Source organism: Agelaius phoeniceus, chromosome 26 (genome assembly GCF_051311805.1).
Source record: "Agelaius phoeniceus isolate bAgePho1 chromosome 26, bAgePho1.hap1, whole genome shotgun sequence".
Taxonomy (NCBI): domain Eukaryota; kingdom Metazoa; phylum Chordata; class Aves; order Passeriformes; family Icteridae; genus Agelaius; species Agelaius phoeniceus.
The window spans coordinates 4,515,483-4,535,137 of NC_135290.1; the positions used below are offsets into that span (position 1 = coordinate 4,515,483).

The 19,655-nt window shown below is 61.9% G+C and overlaps 2 protein-coding genes and 1 long non-coding RNA gene across 4 annotated transcripts; 2 read left to right on the forward strand and 1 right to left on the reverse strand.

Moving 5' to 3' along the window:
- The first annotated feature begins 4,747 nt into the window (after positions 1-4,747).
- On the forward strand, positions 4,748-12,150 carry ACBD4 (acyl-CoA binding domain containing 4). Of its 2 annotated transcripts, XM_054649780.2 has the most exons (10): positions 4,748-4,882; positions 4,951-5,071; positions 5,568-5,652; positions 5,732-5,852; positions 8,100-8,204; positions 8,970-9,067; positions 9,556-9,697; positions 10,663-10,811; positions 11,541-11,576; positions 11,815-12,150. In XM_054649780.2, exons 1-10 carry the CDS (start codon positions 4,813-4,815, stop codon positions 11,923-11,925), a joined length of 1,038 nt encoding a protein of 345 aa, XP_054505755.2. In that variant the 5' UTR covers positions 4,748-4,812; the 3' UTR covers positions 11,926-12,150. The 2 variants fall into 2 exon arrangements, with proteins under 2 accessions (XP_054505755.2, XP_077046970.1); XM_077190855.1 differs by lacking the exon at positions 8,100-8,204.
- A 1,337-nt stretch (positions 12,151-13,487) lies between these two features.
- On the forward strand, positions 13,488-15,043 carry HEXIM1 (HEXIM P-TEFb complex subunit 1). Its single transcript, XM_054649480.2, has one exon. The coding sequence runs from the start codon at positions 13,657-13,659 to the stop codon at positions 14,569-14,571; it is 915 nt and encodes a 304-aa protein (XP_054505455.1). The 5' UTR covers positions 13,488-13,656; the 3' UTR covers positions 14,572-15,043.
- Positions 15,044-17,880: 2,837 nt separating this feature from the next.
- On the reverse strand, positions 17,881-19,358 carry LOC129130870 (uncharacterized). Its single transcript, XR_013185275.1, has 2 exons — positions 18,880-19,358; positions 17,881-18,676 (listed from the first exon to the last, which is right to left on the reverse strand). It is a non-coding gene; the product is annotated as an uncharacterized LOC129130870 (long non-coding RNA).
- Between the last annotated feature and the right edge of the window lie 297 nt (positions 19,359-19,655).

The following is a 19,655-nucleotide window of genomic DNA, read 5'->3' on the forward strand; positions in this document are numbered from 1 at the left end:
CAGGAGCTGCAGGACAGGAGGAGGAGGTGACTGTCCCCAGCCCCTGGGTGGGACAGCTGGGCATGCAGGGGTGAGAGCAGGGCAGGCTGGAGCAACATCTGGGCAACATCTGGGCACCTGGAGTGACAGCTGAGTGTCCTGGGATGACATCTGGGCTCTTAGGGCAGCATCTGGATACCCTGGGGGATATTGGAAGATACTGAGGGAACATCTGGGCACCCTGGGTGTGTCCTGAGCAACATCTGGGCACCAGTGGGGACTCCTGGGACAATCTCTGCTTATCCCAGAGCAACATCTGGACACACAGGGAGACATCTGGGCAGCACCTGAGCAGCCTGGGACAGAGTTTCAGTGCTGTAGTTCCAGACCTGGGCAGTTCCTGCCACATCTGGACAGCTGGGGACACATCTGGGCTGTGTTTGGGGGGGATAAAGCTCTTCCTGAAGACTTTGGGGACAGGGTGTTGAAGACTGCAATGCAAGATGTTTTCCATTACCATCTGTATGGCAGATTATCTTTGTCAAGTGGGCAGTTTGCCTTATCTCTCTCTTTGAGTGACCACATTCACACCTCCCTCAGGAGGGGACACTGCTGATAACAGCTATGGAATGTCCCTGCATGGCTGATAAGAACTACAGCATCCCACTGGGAGATGTGAGCCCAGAGGGAGGAGCCAAGCATTCCTACCCAGATATAATCCAGAGGTTTGGAGACACCAGCACAGCTTCTCCACTGGATTCCCCAGAGGAACAGCAGCTGCCTCTTCCTCCACTGGATCTTCAGAGGCAGAATCCATCCTTCTCTACAGGATCCCTGCTCCAACAGAGCCACCCCTGACACTGCAGGAGGGCTGAGCCACAATTCCAATGGGACTGTGCCAACAGCCTGACCCACAGGGTGTCAGGTTGGGTTCTGACTCTGGCAGTGTTGTTCTGGTGTACTGCATTGTTTATTTTATCCTTTTTTTTTTTTTTTCCCTATTAAAGAACTGTTATTTCCTGCTCCCATAATTTTGCCTAAGAGCCCCTAAATTTAAAATTTACAGCAATTCAGAGGGGTGGGGAGGGTTTACATTCTCCAGTTCAGAAAAGGCTCCTGCATTCCTTAGTATGAAAAATGCATGCATTTTATGATTGGCTTTTCACAAATATTCAAATGACTATTATATGTGTTGTGTTAGAAAGTGATGCTGTATTAATTCTCTTAAGTACTGTGTTAAATATAGTTTTAGGTTATAAAAATGTTAAAATAGAAACGATGCTGGGTAGGATGCTTTTTTTAAAGAAAGGACTCGCAGTGAGAGAGCAGCCACAGGACACCTGAATCTTTCAGAGAAAAAGAATTTATTGCTCCATTATCAGAAGAAATGAACTTCTTCCTGCCTCAAAGGCGCTGTCAGGATTCAGAGGAAGAAGTTGACAATGACCAGACAGAATCCTGTGTTTGAATGGAATTTATGCATCATGTATGAAATGTATGAATATGCAACAGGCTGTTGCTTTTAAGGGTTAATCCTTTGTTAACGTGGGTCCTTTTTTGGACTCGTGCTGCCCAGAAAGAGGTACCTGGACATCTGTAACTCTTTGTATTTATTGTCTCATATTGTCTTAATTCAAATTGTCCAAATTATTATTACTCTAATTGTATTATTATTTTTAATAACCATTTTATTACTATTAAACTTTTAAAAATTTTAAAGACAAGTGACTGGCATTTTTCACACTTAGCAGACTCCTGTCTTTCCAAACCAAGACACACGAGGACACCGGAGTCACCCCAAAAATGCAATTTCAACCCACATCAGCGGGCTCTGCTCCAAGCTCTCTTCCTCGCAGGAGTTCAGCCTCGCCTGGGTGGGATGAGCAGGATAAACACCTCTGGCTGCAAAAACCCCGTGGTGTAGGATTGATGGGGGATAGGATGGATGGAGATGAGAGATCTCTGCAGCCAGGGCTGGAACTTGGGGTTCATTGCAAAGGGCCTGGGTGCAGGGCCCTGCTGGGAGCTGCCAGGCACAGCTCAGAGGGGGAGAGAGGATGAGAGGGTGAGAGAGTAAAAGGCAAGAGGTAAGAGACAAGAGAATAGAAAGTAAGCACTAAATTCCCGTTCCAATACAATAAATCTTCTTCTGTGTTGAATATTCTGATTCTCACTAACCAACCTAGTACAATACACAAATCCTATAGCATTTCCATACAGCCTATAAGAATCATTCCATTACCATACTGGGTTACATTTTAAACCCTAAAAACTCCTCTTTGGGCCCCTTCTGCCAAGCTGGCAGGGTCTGCTCTGCCCCTTGGGCCTGTCTGCAAGCAGAGGGTGTTGTTCCATCAAAAGGGGATCACCTTCAGCTGGCCACACCATTGTTTTCCAGTTGTTCAGTAACTGAGGGATCTCAAAGCTTGCTTTCATTTCAATCTCGCTGATAGTTTCCATATTGTGAAAATCTTTTGCCAGACAATCATATTTATAAGGCTTTCCTGTTTCATCTTTCCCAGCCCTGCGGCACAACAAATCCCTGCTCTGGTTCCTCCCCTCCCTGGCGCTGCTGTTTTCTGCCAGCTTGGAAGGGATCCCGCGGGATTCGGGATCGCATTCCCGGCCGATTATAGCACAGCACGAGTGCCGTGAATCAGCGCAGGAATCCTGAGTCAGAGCTTGGAAATGGCCGGGGAGTTAAAAGATTTTACTGCTTTTGTTTCATTTTTTTATTATTATGATTTATTTCTTTTTATTTATTTGTCTTTAATTGGCAAAGGAAATCTTTCCCCAGGCGATGTGGATGGGATTTAGAAGGGTTTGGGGGGTCTTGACCCACTTGGATTTGGGATTTGGAGGTGGGGTTAAGGTTGGAAAACCAGAGTGGGAGGCAAGGATGAAACAGGGATGCTGAAAGCTGCTCTGCATCCCAACCCCAGCATCCTGGGCCAGGCTGGATCCAGGGAGTACCCATGGCCCCCTAGAACCTCCCACTGCACCCCAGAACCTCCCATGGCACCCCAGAACATCCCATGGCATCCCAGAACCTCCCACTGCATCCCAGAGCCTTCCACGGCACCCCAGAACCTTCCATGGCACCCCAGAACCTCCCATGGCACCCCAGAACATCCCATGGCATCCCAGAACCTCCCATGGCACCCCAGAACCTTCCACGGCACCCCAGGACCTCCCACAGCCCCCAGAACCTCCCACCCCCCCCAGGGGACCTTGTTGTGCCAGGTCACACACGTCCCCATGTCCCCACAGCCCTTGGAGTAGGGGGGCTTCACCCCTCAGAGACCCCAAATTCTGCCCCTTCCTTGCTACCATAATTAATGAAGTTGGATAATAATTAACAGTGGTTAAAAGTATCCGGTGAATAAAAGAACAGTGGATGCAATTGGGTAATAATTAACAATTGCTCTGCCTGACCCAGCTGTCCCCTCTCCTGCCTGGTGGCCCGGTGGCACTGTCCCAGTGCCATGTTCCACATCCAGTGCCCTGTTCCAGACCCCAGTGCAGTGTCCAACCCTCCCAGTGCAGTGTCCCAGTCCCTGGGCCCTTTCCCTGGCACCTTTGGCACCATTGTCCCTGTCCCCACTGCAGTGTCCTGGTGTCACAGTGCGTGGCCCCAGTGTCCCCATGTGTGGCCCCAGAATCCTGGATGATTGTCACAGAATCCCAGGATGGTGTGGGTTGGAAAGGACCTTAAAGCCACCCAGTGCCACCCCTGCCATGGCAGGGACACCTTCCACTGTCCCAGGCTGCTCCAAGCCCCGATGTCCAGCCTGGCCTTGGGCACTGCCAGGGATTGAGGGGCTTTGGGCAGCCTGTGCCAGTGTCCCAGAGCATCCCTGTGCCCTGGCACTTTCAGCACAGCCCAGGTGGCACCCCCAGCACTGTCCCCGTGCCTGCTGCAGTGTCACGGCTCTGCCACCACTCCATGGCACTGTGCTCCTGCACAGGGTCCCTGTGCCAGGGCTGGCTCCCAGAGCTCCATACCTGGGGACAGCCTGGGTGCTCCGAGGTGCTGGGCACTGTCCCTAGGCACCACCTCACTGTCCCCTCTCCCAGCGCACTGTCCCTGTCCTGTCTCTCACTGTCCCACTGTCGCTGTGCACTCTCATTGTCCTGGCTCACCATCCCTGTGCACTGTCCCACTGTCCCTGCCCCCATCCCTGTCCCCTGTTCCTCTGTCCCTGTCCCTGTCCCCCTGTCCCTGTCCTTCTGTCCCTGTGCCCATCCCAGTCCCACTGTCCTCGTCCCCCTGTCCCTGTCCCAGTCTCCCTGTCCCAGTCCCTCTGTCTCTCTGTTCCTCTGTCCCTCTGTCCCTGTCCCTGTCCCTGTCCCTCTCTCCCAGTCCCTCTGTCCGTGTCCCAGTCCCTGTCCCTGTCCCACTGTCCCTGTCCCAGTCCCTGTCCCAGTCCCTGTCCCAGTCCCTGTCCCAGTCCCGTGTCCCTGTCCCTCTGTCCGTGTCCCAGTCTCTATCCCTCTGTCCCCCTGTCCCCCTGTCCCTCTGTCCCTCTGTCCCAGCCCTGCAGTCCCTCCCGTCCCCGCCAGGCGGCGCCTCCCCTCCCCGCTCTCCGCGCGCTGCCCGCTCCGACCGGCAGGGGGCGCCAGGAGCGCAGGGTGGGCGGGGCCCGTTCCGGGAGCCGCGCGCTGATTGGGGACGGCTCAGAGGGGGCCAATGTAAGGCAGACGCTGATTGGTCATAGAGCGGGGCGGCCGATGTAAGACGGGCCCTGATTGGCCCCGCTCTGTCCCCGCACGGAGAGGGACCGGGAGCGGAGCCGAGAGCGGAGCCGGAGCCGGTGCGGGGTCGGTCCCGCCATGGAGGAGCCGGGCTGCGGGGCGCAGTTCCGCGCCGCCGTGCAGGTGATCCAGGGGCTGCCGCGGAGCGGTGAGTAGCGGCCGGGAGCGGGGCCGGGCGGCTGCGGTGTGAGCGGCCCCGCTGACCGTGCCCCGCAGGTGCGTACCGGCCCTCGTACGAGGAGATGCTGCGCTTCTACAGCTACTACAAACAGGCGACGGCGGGGCGCTGCCAGGGCCCGCGGCCCGGCTTCTGGGACCCCATCGGCCGCTACAAGTGGTAAGGGGGGCGGAGGGTCCCGGTCCCGCTCCGGGTGCGGTCCGGGTCCGGTTCAGGTCAGGTCCCGCTCCCGCTCCCCCTCCGGTTCCGGTCAGGTCCCGGTCCTAGTCCCGCTCCAGTTACGGTCCGGTCCCGGTCCCCCTCCGGTTCTGGTCCAGTCCCGGTCCCGCTCCGGTTTTTGTCCCGCTCCATTCCCGCTCGCGCTCCGGTTCCGGTCCGGTCCTGGTCCCAGTCCCGGTCCCGCTCCAGTTACGGTCCGGTCCCAGTCGCGGTCCCGCTATGGTTCTGGTCCCGCTCCGGTCCCGCTCTGGTTCCAGTCCCGCTCCGGTTCTGGTCCGGTCCTGATCCAGTCCCGGTCCCTGTCCCCCTCCCGGTCCCGCTCCGGTTCCGGTCCCGCTCCGGTTCCGGTCCCGCTCCGGTGCCGGTCCCGCTCCGGTTCCTCTCCGGTTCCGGTCCGGTCCCGGTCCCGGCCCCGCTGACGGCCCGGGCCCCGCAGGGACGCGTGGCACAGCCTGGGCGCGATGTCCAAGGAGGAGGCGATGGCCGCGTACGTAGCGGAGATGAAGAAGGTGGCTCAGAAGGTACCGGGGTGGGCGGCGGGGCCGGGCCGGGCGCTGCCCGGTGCTGCCCGGTGCCCGTGCCCAGCCGCGGCCTCCGCAGGTCATTGACACCGTGCCCATGGACGAGAGCACGCAGGAGATGTTCCGCTACTTCGAGCCGCTCTACGAGGTCATCCACGACCTGCCCCGGCCCCCCGAGTCCTTCTTCAGGAGCACAGCGGGTGAGTGGGGCCGTGCCCCGTGCTGCCGTGCCCGGTGCTGCCCCCGGTGCTGCCGTGCCCGGTGCTGCCCTGCCCGGTGCTGCTCCCAGAGCTGCCGTGCCCGGTGCTGCCCCCGGTGCTGCCGTGCCCGGTGCTGCCCCCGGTGCTGCTCCCAGAGCTGCCGTGCCCCCGGGTGTGACACTGGTGTCCCTCTGTGTGACAGTGGTCCCCTTGTGTGACACTGGTGTCCCTGTGTGTGACAGAGGAGTCCCTATGTGTAAAACAGGTGTCCCCTTGTGTGACACTGGTGTCCCCTTGTGTGACACTGGTGTCCCTCTGTGTGACACTGGTGTCCCTGTGTGTGACAGAGGTGTCCCTGTGTGTGACACTGGTTTGCCTGTGTGTGATATTTGTGTCCCTCTGTGTGACAGAGGTGTCCCTCTGTGTGACAGAGGTGTCCCTGTGTGTGACCGAAGTGTGTCTCTGTGACTCAGGTGTCCCAGTGTGTGACAGAGGTGTCCCAGTGTGTGACAGAGGTGTCCCCATGTGTGACACCACTGTCCCTCTGTGTCCCAGGTGCTTTGTTCTCCATTTTGATGCTGAATCCCTTTAAAAGGCAGATTTGGTTTTTCTCTGAAATTTAAAATCTATGTCTCAACGGGTCATTATCCACTTGGGAGCGTCACTTACAGGTGACATTGTCACTTAAATCCAAACTTGGTGGAACAACGAGCCCAGGGTGGCTGGAACTGAGGTGCAAAGCACTGAGCTCCTCAAGGTGTTGAGTCATTTGTGTTAAAGGCTCCCAAATCACCTTCAGACCCTGCAATCTCAGCTTTGGTGGAGCAGAAAGGAGATTTCAGAGTGTGGAGCGTGGCAGGTGCCTCCAGCAGCTTCTGGTGTCCCTCGGTGTGACTCTGGTGTCCCTGTGCGTGACAGAGCTCACAGAGCTGGGGGTCTGGGCAGCTTTGGGTTTGTTTATTTATATATAAAGTTATGAAGCAGCACTTGGAACCCAAACCGTGGATGGATCCAGGTCTCTGCTTTCAGCAGAGCCCTGTGAACGTGGTGGCTGCAGCCAGGTCTGTCCTGGTGCTCTGGGAGGTGACAGGAGCCACACTCTGGGGGTCACAGCACACCCCGAGCAGGGTTTGGGGATGGGGAGGAAGATTTTGGGAATCTGAGGAGGATTTGGGAGGATCACAGAGCAGTGGCACTACCCCTGTGTGGGGTGCAGCTGCCTTGTCCCCCTCAATGTCCCCTGTGATGGCGAGGACAGGCTGGGGACAGCAGAAACTGAGGGAAGGAGCAGCAGGGCAGCGTTGCCACACACCTGCCCAGGAGCAGAGAGCAAAGTCCTGGGGGCTGCTGGAAATCTGGCTGGGATTAACCCCTTGGGCTCCAGGGGGTGCTGGGGAGGGCTGGGGCCTGTCAGGACCCTCAGGGTGCTGCTGGCCCAGGTCCCTGGGGTGCTGCTGGCCCAGATCCCTGGGGTGCTGCTGGCCCAGGTCCCTGGGGTGCTGCTGGCCCAGGTCCCTGGGGTGCTGCTGGCCCAGATCCCTGGGGTGCTGCTGGCCCAGGTCCTTGGGGTGCTGCTGGCCCAGGTTCTGGGGTGCTGCTGGCCCAAGTCCCTGGGGTGCTGCTGGCCCAGGTCCCTGGGGTGCTGCTGGCCCAGGTCCCTGGGGTGCTGCTGGCCCAGGTCCTTGGGGTGCTGCTGGCCCAGGTCCTTGGGGTGCTGCTGGCCCAGGTTCTGGGGTGCTGCTGGCCCAGGTTCTGGGGTGCTGCTGGCCCAGGTCCTTGGGGTGCTGCTGGCCCAGATCCCTGGGGTGCTGCTGGCCCAGATCCCTGGGGTGCTGCTGGCCCAGCTCCTTGGGGTGCTGCTGGCCCAGATCTTGGGGTGCTGCTGGCCCAGGTTCTGGGGTGCTGCTGGCCACACAAGGCTCCTCCAGCCAACACCTCTTGCCCTGGGCTGTTACCATGGCTGTGCCCTGGGCTGTGGGCACTGCCAGGGGACAGCAGTGTCACTGTCACTCAGCAGTGCTGATCCCTCTGCCTGCTGCCCCAGGGGACAGGGACACCCCACCACCCCTGGGTGAGTAGGGTGGGTTCCTGGGCTCTCAGCAAACAAACCTGGCTCCTCTCCTTCCCTGCCAGCTGCTGGCACCTCCCTGGCATTTCCATGGGCAGCCCGGCCCCAGGGAGCCAGCCCAGCCAGGACAGCAGCTCTGAGCCACAAAATGACCCAGCTGTGCCTTTCCCTCCATGCAGAGAGCCAGGGACAGCAGGATGGCACCAGCCAGGATGGCACAGAGAGCAGCCCAGCTCCAGAGAGCCCCAGGGACGCCCTGCCTGGGCAGCAGCAGCAGGGGCCAGGTTGGTGTCCCTGCCTTGCAGAGCCCTGTGCAGCAGAACCAGGGCTGGGGCTCCATCCATCCATGGAGCTGTTGGCACCTCTGGCCCAGCCCTGGGTGCTCTGGGCACTGCCCAGGTCAGGGGTCTGGCTCTCCCTGGACTTGTGGGGTTGGTTCTGCCTCACTCCTGCTGTGCAAAGGGGCCAGGATCTGCTAAACTGCAGGGACAAGGGGAGGCTGGTGCCCCATGGGCTGGGAAAAATCACCCTGGAAGGTCCCTGATCCATGGGGGGATGTTCCCCCGTGGCTCAAGCCACGTTTGCTGCTTCCTTGGCACTGAGATTCACAGCACCAAGCCCTGGTGGTGCCTCAGCCCTGGCTTTTCTCTCACCCCCTGCCTCGCTGTGCCCCCCTCGAGGGCCCCTGGCTGTGCCCTGGGGTGGGCAGGGTGCTGCAGGGAGGTTCCTCCTCCTCCTGCTGCTGCTCCAGCCTTCCCCCAGGAGCAAATATGGTCACAGAGCGAGTGCCAGTGTGCCAGCCTCGAGTGCTGCCCAGGAGCTGGGCAGTGTCCCTGCCTGTGCCACTGCTGCCCTGGGGGTTGTGCAGAAGGGGGAATTCAGTCCTTGGCTTCATGGCCACGTGAGCAGAGCTGCTCCCACCCCTGCAGTGCCTCAGTTTCCCTCTCCAGCCTTGTCTTGGGCATGCTCATCCCCTGTTCCAGCTGTGCCCTCTACACAGCTGGGCAGTCCTGCCCTGCCCAGGGCTCAGCCCTGTGCTTCCCTTCCAGGACCTGGGCTGGCTCCTGCCCCCGAGGGGACCCAGGTGACGAGTGACTCTGATGGGGACACGTTCAGTGAAACCCTGGAGCAGATGGAGCCTGAGAAGGTAACGGAGGAAGCGCTGGAGGCTTTGCCACCCCTGCCCTGCTCGCTCTGCACAGCAGCACCAGCCTGGGAGCTTCATAAAACCAGCAGGGACACCCTCCTGCAGCTCTCTGTGCTTTGTGTCACTCCTGGAGCCTGTCCCTGTCACTGGGGGATGCTGAGGAGCCTCCCCAGCCCCCCGTTGCTGTGGTGAGGCTCCACCGTGTACATGAGTGCCACCGCCTGGATTGTTCCCCTGCCACATTTGGTGCCATGCTGAGGCCTGGTGGGTCTGGTGGAAGGAGGAAGGAAATCCCTCCCCCGCTTTTTCCACCTCAGATCTGGGCACTCACTCACCTCAGATGTCACCTCCCAAACCAGAAATGCCATCAAAAATGCCTCCCCAAAAATGCCACCCCAAGAGCAGCACTGCACTGCTGCCCTGGCATTGCCCCCCCTGCCCTGGGGAGGGGAGTGGGGGTCTCAGGGCCCTTCTCTCCCATCTCACAGGCCAGGCAGATGCGGGGGCTCACCCCAAAAACCCCCCAGGCTGGGGCTGAGCCCCTCAGTGCTGGGCAGGGCGAGCGGGGCGAAGGCAGAAGAGCCGAGGGGAGCAGCAGCACAGACCTGCCAGCCCTGGGCTCCGACACAGGTGGGTGCAGAGCTTGTCCCTGCGCCCCTTCCTGCTGCTGCTCACCTCCATGGGCTGGGCTGGGGGGTTGGGGGGCTGAGTTTGGCTCCAGCACCCACAACTGGGTGCTCAGTAGCTGAAGGAAGCCACAAATGTCCTGTCTCTGCATCCCTTGGTCCCTAAGCAGCTCAGCCCCTCCTTTGCCCATTTCCTGCTGTGGTACTGAATTGCCTGAGTTTGGAGGATGCTCTGCTGGCCCTCCAGCAGGGCCCTGGCTCCCCATGCCCTGCCCCTTGTCCTTCAGATGTGGGTGGTGCCAAGGGTGAGCTGTGCCAGCAGGGCAGGGGGGAAGCTGGGCTCTGTGCCCTGGAGGCCTTGGGGACAGCAGTGCCACTCCCCTGGGCACCACCAGGCCTTGAGCTGTGCCACAGCACCCTCTGTGCTGTGCCCAGACACTCTGGGCTGCCCTGGGGTGGCATTGCCACCCTCACCCATGGGACTGGTGCCATGGCTTCACCTGGGCACAGCCCACGTGTCTCACCCTTTCCCCTGTTACTGTTCCCTTCCAGGCTGCCTGACCTTGGCAGTGAGCTTGTCCCCAGGCCAGGCTGGGCTGTCCCCAGGGCTGGCAGCGAGTCCCTGCCTCTGTCCTGCTCCCTGCCTGAATTACCCAGGGGTTTGCCAGCCTGATCTGGGGCCTTTGCTGGGCCCAGGCATGAGTTGCTCTGGCCCTGGGTGTCCAGCCCAGTGGTGGCACCTTCACCAGGTGTCACCAGGTGACCCACAGCACCCACCCCATTGGTGGGCTGGCCACCCACTGCCACCACCAGGCAGTGTCACAGTGGTGCATGGCCCTGGGGACATCCTGTGGGTGGGCAGCCCACGGCAGGTGCCCCGTGGGAGTCGCTGCCCAGCGGTGGGTGGCAGCGCGGGGCGGGCAGTGCCAGCCTGGCCTGGCAGCCGTGTGCCCGTGGCTGTGCCCGCAGATGTGCGGCTGCCCGTGGGGAGCAGCCCCGAGCCGGGGCTGCCGGCGGAGCTGGAGGCGCACGTGGCCGGCGCGGTGCGGGCGCTGCAGGAGGAGCTGCGCCGGGTGCGGGAGCGGCTCAGCCGCCTGGAGACGCTCGGGGCTGCCCAGGTACGGCCGGGGGCAGCGCTGGGCTCGGCTCCGGGCCCTGCCACAAGGGGTGGCCCCGGTGTGGGGACACCCCGGTGCTTGGTGGTGACAAATCCTGCCGGGGCCGAGCCTGGTGGTGCCCAGGGCTGCCCCTTGCTGCCACTGCCCCCCTCATTTCATTGCCCCACTTACTCCTACTGCCCCCTCATTCCCACTGCTACCCCCATCCCTATTTTCCCCTCTCATTCCCACTGCCTCGCTCATTCCTCCTGCCCCCCTCATTCCCATTGCCCTGCGCACCCCCATTGCCCCCCTCATTCCCGCTGCCCCCTCATCCCTGTTTTCCCTTCATTCCTGCTGCCCCCCTCATTCCCATTGCCCCCCTCATTTCCGCTGCCTCTTCATTCCTGTTTCCCCCTCATTCCCTCTGCTCCCCGCATTCCCACTGCCCCTTCATTCCCATTTCCTCCCTCATTCCTGCCCCCCTCATTCCCACTGCCCCCTTTGTTCCCAGTGCCCCCCTTATTCCCACTGCCTTTTCATTCCTGTTTTCCCCTCATTCCCATTGCCCTGCTTACTCCCAGTTCCCCCCTCATTCCCATTTCCCCCCTCATTCCCACAGCTCTGGGCTCCTGGCCCAGCTGCACCCTCTGATCCCTGCACAGCCTCTCCAGCCGTTCCCTCCCTCTCCCAGGGGCTGGCAGGGGGTGCCAGCCCCAGCTGCACCCCAAACCCTCTCCTGTCTTTCAGGGGGAGACAGACCCCAGCCCGGCACTCGCTCCACAGGTGAGTTGGGGCTGAAGGACGTGCTGGGGGTGGCCCTGCTGCCCCCCTGCCCACCCGACAGCCCACGGGGGTGTGGGGACACAGCTGGGGGAGGTCAGGGGAGGGCCATCCATGGGGACACTGCCAGGGACAGCGGTGTGATGCACACAGGAGGGGGAATGTGACCGGGACACCGAGCAGTGGCGGTGAGGGGGTGTCGCTGCCATCGGTGCCACCTCTGTCCCCGTCCCCTGGCCAGGCCGTGTCCCGGTGGCGCCTGCCCGTGTCCCCACGCACGCTGCTCTTCCTGGCCACCTGGCCCTTCGTCACCCAGTGGCTGCTGCGCCACTGGCAGGGCAGGAAGAGGTGACCCCCGACCACCGCCACCGCCAGCCCTCCTCGCCATCCCGCTTCGCACGGAGCCACGCGGGAACCGCCTCAGCAGCCACCGGGACACCGGCACCGACACTGAGGGCCAGCACCGGCCCCCGCGCCGCCACCACGCACAGCCGGAGCCGGAGCAGCCCCGGGCCCGGCCCGGCCTCACCGGGGACATCACCGAGCCTGCCTCAATTAAAGTCGCATTTTCGGTTCAGCCCCGCTGCCTGTGCCCGCCTGCCAGGGGAGGGGAGTGCGGCCAAACGCTCCGGCCCCAGCCACTGTCCCCAGCTGGTCACCCCCTGTCCCTGCTTGGTCACCCCCTGTCCCCCTGCCGGGTCCGTCTCCAGGCCCCAGCCTGCCCCCCCCCGGCCGGGTGCAATGCCCACCCTGAGGGTGCCACCGGCCCCCGTTCGGGAGGCGGCGGTGGGGAAGCCCCAGGGCTCCCCGGGACCTCCGTGAGGGGGTGCCCGGTGCGGGGCTGGGCAGGGCGGGTTCCACCCGCGGGTTCCTCCCCCCGTGAGGCCGCGGCTGCCCCGGGGCCCTCCTGTGCTGCTCCCCCTCAGACATGGAGCCCCCCCCCGGCCCGGCCATGGCTCCCCCCGCCGTGTGTCCCTCAGCGGGGCCCTCAAACCCTGCCAGCCCCCCCGAACATGGGGCCCGAGGGGGACATCGCCACCGTGGCTGGGGGTGGCAGTGCCGGGATCGGGACCGGGACCGGCACAAGGCCCGGGGCCTCCCCATCCCCCTCCTTCGCCGTGCCCCTCCCCCCGCACCCCCCGGGCTTCGGGAGCGCGGCTCCGCACCGCCCCTGCGAAAAGGGACGCGGCGCCTTTAAGAGAGGACTTCTTTCCGCTTCGGTTTGTTTACATCTCCCTCCGCCAACTGCAGCACCGCCGCACTCCACACGGCACCGGGATCCTTCCGCTCGCCCCCTTCCCCCCCGGGCCTGCGCACCCCCGAAGCCCCTCCCGGGCCCCCTACAGCCCAGTCTGGCTTGGCTCGGCCCGGCCCGGCCCGGCCCGGCCCTGTACAACCCCCCCGGTCCCGGGGCCGCAGCATGGTCGGCGGAACCTCCGCCGCGCAGGGACTCTTTTCGGACCGTGCCACAGCCCCGCCGCGGGGGGAACGCGCGCGCTGCCCTCGGCGCGGACCTGAAGGTCGCGGGGCGCGCGCGTCCCCGCGCACGGGGACTCCCCCGCCTCGTGGTACGGCCCGGTCCCGCCTTCTCCCCCTCGCGATTGGTGGCGCCGCGCAGGAGTGACGGCCATCCCAGCCAATGGCGACCAGTCCCCGCAACGGCCAGGGGCGTGTCCCGGCGGGCCAGCCCGCCCCCCGCGCCCGCTGATTGGCCGCGAGGCGGCACCGCCCGCGCGCTCGGGGCCGTGGCGGCGGCGCGGGTTGCGCGGCGGGGGCGGGTCCCGACGCGCGGCGGGGCGGGGCGCGCAGGGCGCCTGCGCGGGGCGGGGCGGGGCGCGCGCGGCTATAAAGGGAGCGGCCGCGGCCGGGGAGAGGCAGTCGGGAGCGGGCGGCGGCGGGCGCGGGTTGGGCCGTGGGGTGGGATTGCGGCGGGAGCGGCGGCGGCGGCGCGTGCAGTGCGCGCGGGGAGGCGGGCCCGGCGGCGTTAAACCTCCCCCGGGCCATGTCCCGGGCGGCCTGAGCGGGGCCAGCCCCCATGCGGCGCCGGTAGCGCCCGTCAGCGAGCGTAGCCGAGCGCAGCGCTATGGCCGACGCGGCGCCCGCTGAACCGGGGCCGGAGCCCCAGTGCGAAGCGGAGCCTCGCTCCGAGCCCGAGGCGCGGCCGGAGCCCCAGTCCGAGTCCGAGCCGCAGCCCGAGCGCGGAGAGGCGCCGACGGAGGACGGCGATGCCGGGCGGCTGCCGCCCCCCGGGGCGGAGGCGGCGGCGGGCGGCGCCGAGGGGCGGCCGCCGGCGGGCGGAGCGGGGCGTCCCGGCCTGGGCCCGCGGTACCGGGCCGTGGGACGCACCGAGGAGTGGCCGGTGAAGAAGAAGCACCGTCGGCGGCCGTCGAAGAAGAAGCGGCGCTGGAAGCCGTACTCGAAGCTGAGCTGGGAGGAGAAGCAGCAGTTCGACGAGCGGCAGAGCCTCCGCGCCTCCCGGCTGCGAGCGGAGATGTTCGCCAAGGGGCAGCCGGTGGCTCCCTACAACACCACGCAGTTCCTCATGGAGGACCATGACCAGGAGGAGCCCGACCTGAAAACCGGGCTGTACCCGCGGCGAGCGGCCGCCAAGTCGGACGACACGAGCGAGGAGGATTTCCTGGACGACGCGGCGGACGAGGACGGGGGCAGCGACGGGATGGGGGGGGACGGCAGCGAGTTTCTGCAGAGGGACTTCTCGGAGACCTACGAGCGGTACCATGTGGAGAGCCTGCAGAACATGAGCAAGCAGGAGCTGGTGAAGGAGTACCTGGAGCTGGAGAAGTGCCTGTCGCGCATGGAGGAGGAGAACAACCGGCTGAGGATGGAGAGCAAAAAAGCCGGCGGGGAAGCGGCGGACCCGGCGCGGGTGCAGGCGCTGGAGCGGGAGGTGGACAGGCTGCGAGCCGAGAACCTGCGGCTGCTGCGGGAGCGGGAGCTGCCCCGGCAGGAAAAGGGCCCCTGCAAGCCGGGGGAGTGACACTGGGCAGGGGGGCGCGGGGGGGTTTTTACAGTGCTGGGTGGAACATTCGGTCCTTGTACAGAATCGCCGCGGACCCTTTTTACGGGCTAAACTGCAGCTGGGTGGGCCGAGGGCTCCCCCTTTTTTAGGTGGCTGTGATGGGGTGAGGGGGGGGTTGATGTATTGGTGATATCTGGTTTATGGTTTTGTTTTTGTTTTTTTTTTTGTTTTGTTTTGATTTTTTTTTTTTTTTGTGTCTAAACCAAAAAAAAAGAAAAAAAATTCCCCAGGAAAGCTGTAAATTGGCCAAAACTGACTATAAAAAAAAAATACAGAGGTCTAATAAATTTAATTACTTGTAACTGTAATAGTTTTGGTGTGATTTCTCGAAAATAATCAGAATGACATTCCACCAGGGAATACATCCTGGATTATTTTCATGGTGTTATAACTGTTGTTTGATTAAACTTAGTTGTAATTCCCCGCTTAACCCTTTTTGTTATTATTTTACCCCATTTGTTTTCAATTTTAATTCTGCTTAATGTGCTGAAATAGTTCAAAGTACCTGGAAGGGGGGGTAAAATGGTGTGTGATGGACACAGAGGAGTAGGAGTAGCCTCAAGTCTGTCTGTTTGCCTAAGGCTCACTTAAACTTGACTCTGTTTCCCCGCAGCTCTGCAGGAATCCAGGTCATTAACTGGAATCTGGGCAAAAACTGCCCCAAAATTAAAAAAAAAAATACTTAAAGCTACAAGTGAGAGGAAAAACCTTAAAGTTTTGGAGCAGCCCAAGGAAAAGTTTTGGTAGTCAGCACTTGGCCTCTGAAATGGCTGACGAGGGAAAGGCGATGGCTCAACCTCCCTCCTGCTGCACCTGAGAGGGGGAGGAGGAGGGAGAAGCTCCGAGCCTGGGGCTTTTTTTGGGGGGTGAAGAGGTCCATGAAGGGGTGAAGCAGGGGAGGAGGGGCTGAGGTGCAGCCAGAAGTGGGGATGGGGCTGGGAGGTGATGAAAGCTGGACCTGGTGAGGCAGGAGCCGGCATGGGCCTGGGAATGGGGGAATCGGGCATGTCCACAAAACCCGAGGGAGGGGACGGGGCTGTCCCAGCGCTCCGGGGACAGCAGGAACCGGAATGGGCCCGGGCAGCTGCCCGGGAATGGGGGAATTGGGCATTTCCACAAAACCCGAGGGCTCGGGAAGGGCAGGAGAGGGGGACGGGGTTGTCCCAGCGCTCCGGGGACAGCCGGAGCCGGGATGGGCCCGGGCACATGCCCAGCAATGGGGGAATTGGGCATTTCCACAAAACCCGAGGGAAGGGATGGGGTTGTCCCAGCGCTGCCGGGGCAGGATCGGGGCTGGAACGGTCCCACCAGGTTTAACCCCAGCCTGGCCAAACCCCTGCGGCTCCACGGGGGAAAACCAGCCTTGTTCAGGGGGAGAGGACAGCGACGTCCCCAGCGCAGGTGGGGCGGTGTAAACCCGGGGGTTAAAGCGAGGGAGCCGCTGGAGGGGGAATGACACCGATTTGAACTCCCCCCAGCCCCCATCCAGCTCTGGGGCACGGCGGGGGGAAGGAAACGAGCCAGGGCCACTTGCTCAAGAGCCCGGGAGCCAGCGGCTCCTTCTCTGTGCCATGACATCACCGCAGCGCCGGGGAGGGGGGGCCGTGATCTGCGGGGTCCTGCGGGCTGGGATGGGGCCGAGCCCCCGTGCTCCTCCGGCCCGGGCCCGGGCGATGCTTCCCCGCTGTTTATTTCCCTGCAGAGCGATTTTGTGTCCGCGATTCCCACAAGAGGCGTTTTGTCCCCGGGTTGATGGCACCGATGGGGGTTCCTGATGGTCCCAGCTCTGGGAAATGCAGCTCCCGGTACCTGCTTTGTGGGAAAAGCTCGAGCCAAGGCGACATTCTCAGCCGGGTTTTGCCCTCATCCACTCACCCCACACCTGTCAGCCAGGTTCAAGGCCCTGGAATAAATGTTTTCTCTGCAAATGCTTTAAAAAAATACAACTTAGAAAAACCCAAAGCAAACAAACCAACTAAAAGGACCATAACCATCAACCCTCCAACCTCCTCTGCCCCCACCAGCTTCTCCTGCTTTATTCCATCTGTTTAAACCAGGTTATCCTGATCCCAGGGGCTCGGTGCAGCTCCTGCAGACACAGACCAGGGACATTTGGGGACCTTTGGAACCTCGGAGTGGGTCAGTAATGGACAAGGAGCTCCTCCCTGGCTGGAGACAGAGCTGCCCATCCCAAGGCTTCCCACAAGCTCCAGGAGCTGACTGGAGCTCAGCTGTGTGAGCACAGAGCCACAGCAGCAGGGATCAGCCTGGCACAGCTCAGCTTGCAACCAGAGCCTGCAATCATGGAATGGTTTGGGTTGGATGTGACCTTCAAGACCATCCAGTGCCAACCTTGCCATGGTGGGGAGGGCCTGGCAGAGGTTCCCAGAGCAGCTGTGGCTGGTCCTGGATCCCTGGAAATGTCCAAGGCCAGGTTGGACCAGGCTTGGAGCAGCTGCCATGGCAGGGGGTGGAATGAGATGAGCTTTAGGGTCTCTTCCCACCCAAACCATTCCATGATTCTCTGGACAGGCAGGAATCACTTCCCCAGGGCTCCATGGCTGTGGGAAGGCAGCACCAACGCTGGATTTGGGGCACCAGGGAACACAGAGCATTGGGAGATCCTCTGGCAAAGGGTCCCCCAGCTCCTCCCCTCCCAAGGATTTTGTTTTCAAAAGAAAGGGCTGAAATTCTGTCAGCACCAACACAAAAATGGACACTGCTCCACCCCATGTGCAGGAATGGCCTTTCCCCTTGGACAGGAGCAAAGCAGGGACACAGCAGATCCCTGGAAACACTGCAAATCCAAGAAGGAAGTGTCTGTTGGGGTGAGGTGAGCCCCAAATCCTGCCCTGGGACACAGCAGCCCCTTGGAGCTGCTCCTGGTGCTCCTTTTGTGGCAGTGGCTCCATGGTCCCTGCCAGGGTTACAGCTCTGGCATCCCACCATGTCCTGCCACCACCTCACCTGCCCCAGCTCCCCCTCACTGGCCCCACCTTCCCAGCACACGTTGGTGACTGGTGACTCTAGGTGACACAAGTGGCATTTTGGTGAAACAAGAGGTCAACCTGCAGCTGGTGGGGCCATCACAAAAAATCCTGGCAGCTCCAGCCCCTCAGGATTGTTCCCCTTCTGCTCCCCACAAACCCTGTGACACCTGGGCAGGTGCAAAGCTCACAGCTCAAACCAAGTGTGACCCTCATGAGTTCGGCAAAATCAGCTTGAAATTGCATTCTCAGCTGTCACAAGCATTTGAAGACATAAACAATAAACATCCCAGCCCTGGAAATGCAGCTGGGATATAAAATATAATGGAATGACAGAATGGATGGGGTTAGAGGGACCTTAAAGATCAGTTCCCCCCCACTGCCATGGGCAGGGACACCTTCCACTGTCCCAGGTTGCTCCAAGCCCTGTCCAGTGTGGCCTTGGACACTTCCAGGGATGGGGAAGCCCTCACCTTTCCATATGATGCTTTGGAATTCAGGACCTGCTACAGCAACATTTGCAGAGTCACAACAACAAATACAATTAAAAAAAAAAAACACCCAAAAACCACCCCACCCACCAAGTGCCTAAATGTCAAATAATCTGGTTTTAACTTGCTGACCCACGTCTGACAGCACAATCCGCACTTAGAGCAGAAGGCTCCCAAATCTCCCTGTTTTAAACCTAAACCCAGCCCCACAAATACCAGGGGATGAGCTGGTGTTATCGAGGCAACAACGGGGCTGGCAACTGGAGCTCCACTGAGGAGCCGTGGGGAGGCTGCGCCAGCTCAATCCCTCCCCCCAAAAAAAGCCATTTTTAGTTTTTAAAGAGCTGGGTTTTGACTTTGCACGGGGTAAACAACGCAGCAGGTGCTTCGCCAGCCCCGGAGGGGCATCGCTCCCTGCGAGCCCGGGGTCGCTCGCGTTTGTTACCGCCCGAGAAGTTCCCCCGGGCCCTGGCAACAGCCGAACGCTTTTGTTTTTGAGTCTCGGAGCTCCCCGCCGGGGAGGCCATGTTAGCTGAGATCCACTGGATCCGGCCGGGATCGCTCCGGGAACCCCGCGGGCTTTGGCTGAAATGTGTGAAACAAAGGATTAAATAAATATCAGGGATTATCTCCCCCCACCCAAACCGCGGGGTGTGAGGGACCCCGGCACATCCAGCCCCAATTTCCCTCAGAACTGCGCTGTTCCTTCCCTCGCTGCTCCTCACGGGGGGCAGGCAGGGCCAGCCCCGCACGAGATCGGGCTGCGGCCGTGACAAATGTTCAAATACCGTTTAACGCTAATTTTGATCGAAAAACAGCCCCAGCCCCCGCCCAGTAACACAGGTACAGCCGGAGAGCTCCGGGCCGGGCTCCTCCACCCCACCGGCTCAGCTCCGTGAGCTCCGGTCCCGAAGCGCTGAGGGAGACACGGCCGGTGGCGCCGCGGCACCGCCCCCCATTAGGGCCGACGAGGGGCCTCACGCTCCGCTCGCGGGACAGAGCCCCGGCCGGGCCGCCCCTGCTGCCGCCTCGGGGCCGCGGACGGGAGCGGGCCCAGCCCGGCCCCTCACACACAAAATGGCGCCGGCGGCACCGCTCCCGCTCCCGCTCCGCCCGCCCGGCCGCCATAGCCGCCGTCCCGGCTCCGTCGCTCTCCAGCCAATCAGAACCCGTCGTGCCGCTGCGTGACGGCCCGGCGGAGCCAATGGAAACGCGAATAGCAGAGGAAGAGGCGGTGCCTGTCTCTACCGTGAGGCATTATGGGGGCTGTAGTCCATCAGCGCATCGCGGTAGTGAGGCCGGGGCGCTTGCGGACTCGCCGCCCCAGGACGCTCCGCGGCCGCACGTGGCGGGCGCTGTGTCACGGCGGGAGGCGGAGGAACCGGGCCCGGTTCCGCCGCGGGGGCGGAACAACGAATACCGAACACCGAGGCCTCCGCAGGCCCCGATGTGCCCAGGGAGGCCTTGCAGGGCCCGTGGGGCTCCGAGAGGAGAATTTTGTCCGGGATGGCGACACCGAAAGCCCTGAGGGCTGCTCGGCCGGGGCGGCCCAGTCGCCGAGACC

Coding starts and splice junctions, on each gene's coding strand:
- ACBD4 (XM_054649780.2), top strand. CDS start 4,813: ATGGAGGAGCCGGGCTGCGGGGCGCAGTTCCGCGCCGCCGTGCAGGTG. Junction 8,205..8,969: donor GCAGCAGCAGCAGGGGCCAG/GTTGGTGTCCCT, acceptor CTTCCCTTCCAG/GACCTGGGCTGGCTCCTGCC. Junction 9,698..10,662: donor AGCCCTGGGCTCCGACACAG/GTGGGTGCAGAG, acceptor CTGTGCCCGCAG/ATGTGCGGCTGCCCGTGGGG.
- HEXIM1 (XM_054649480.2), top strand. CDS start 13,657: ATGGCCGACGCGGCGCCCGCTGAACCGGGGCCGGAGCCCCAGTGCGAA.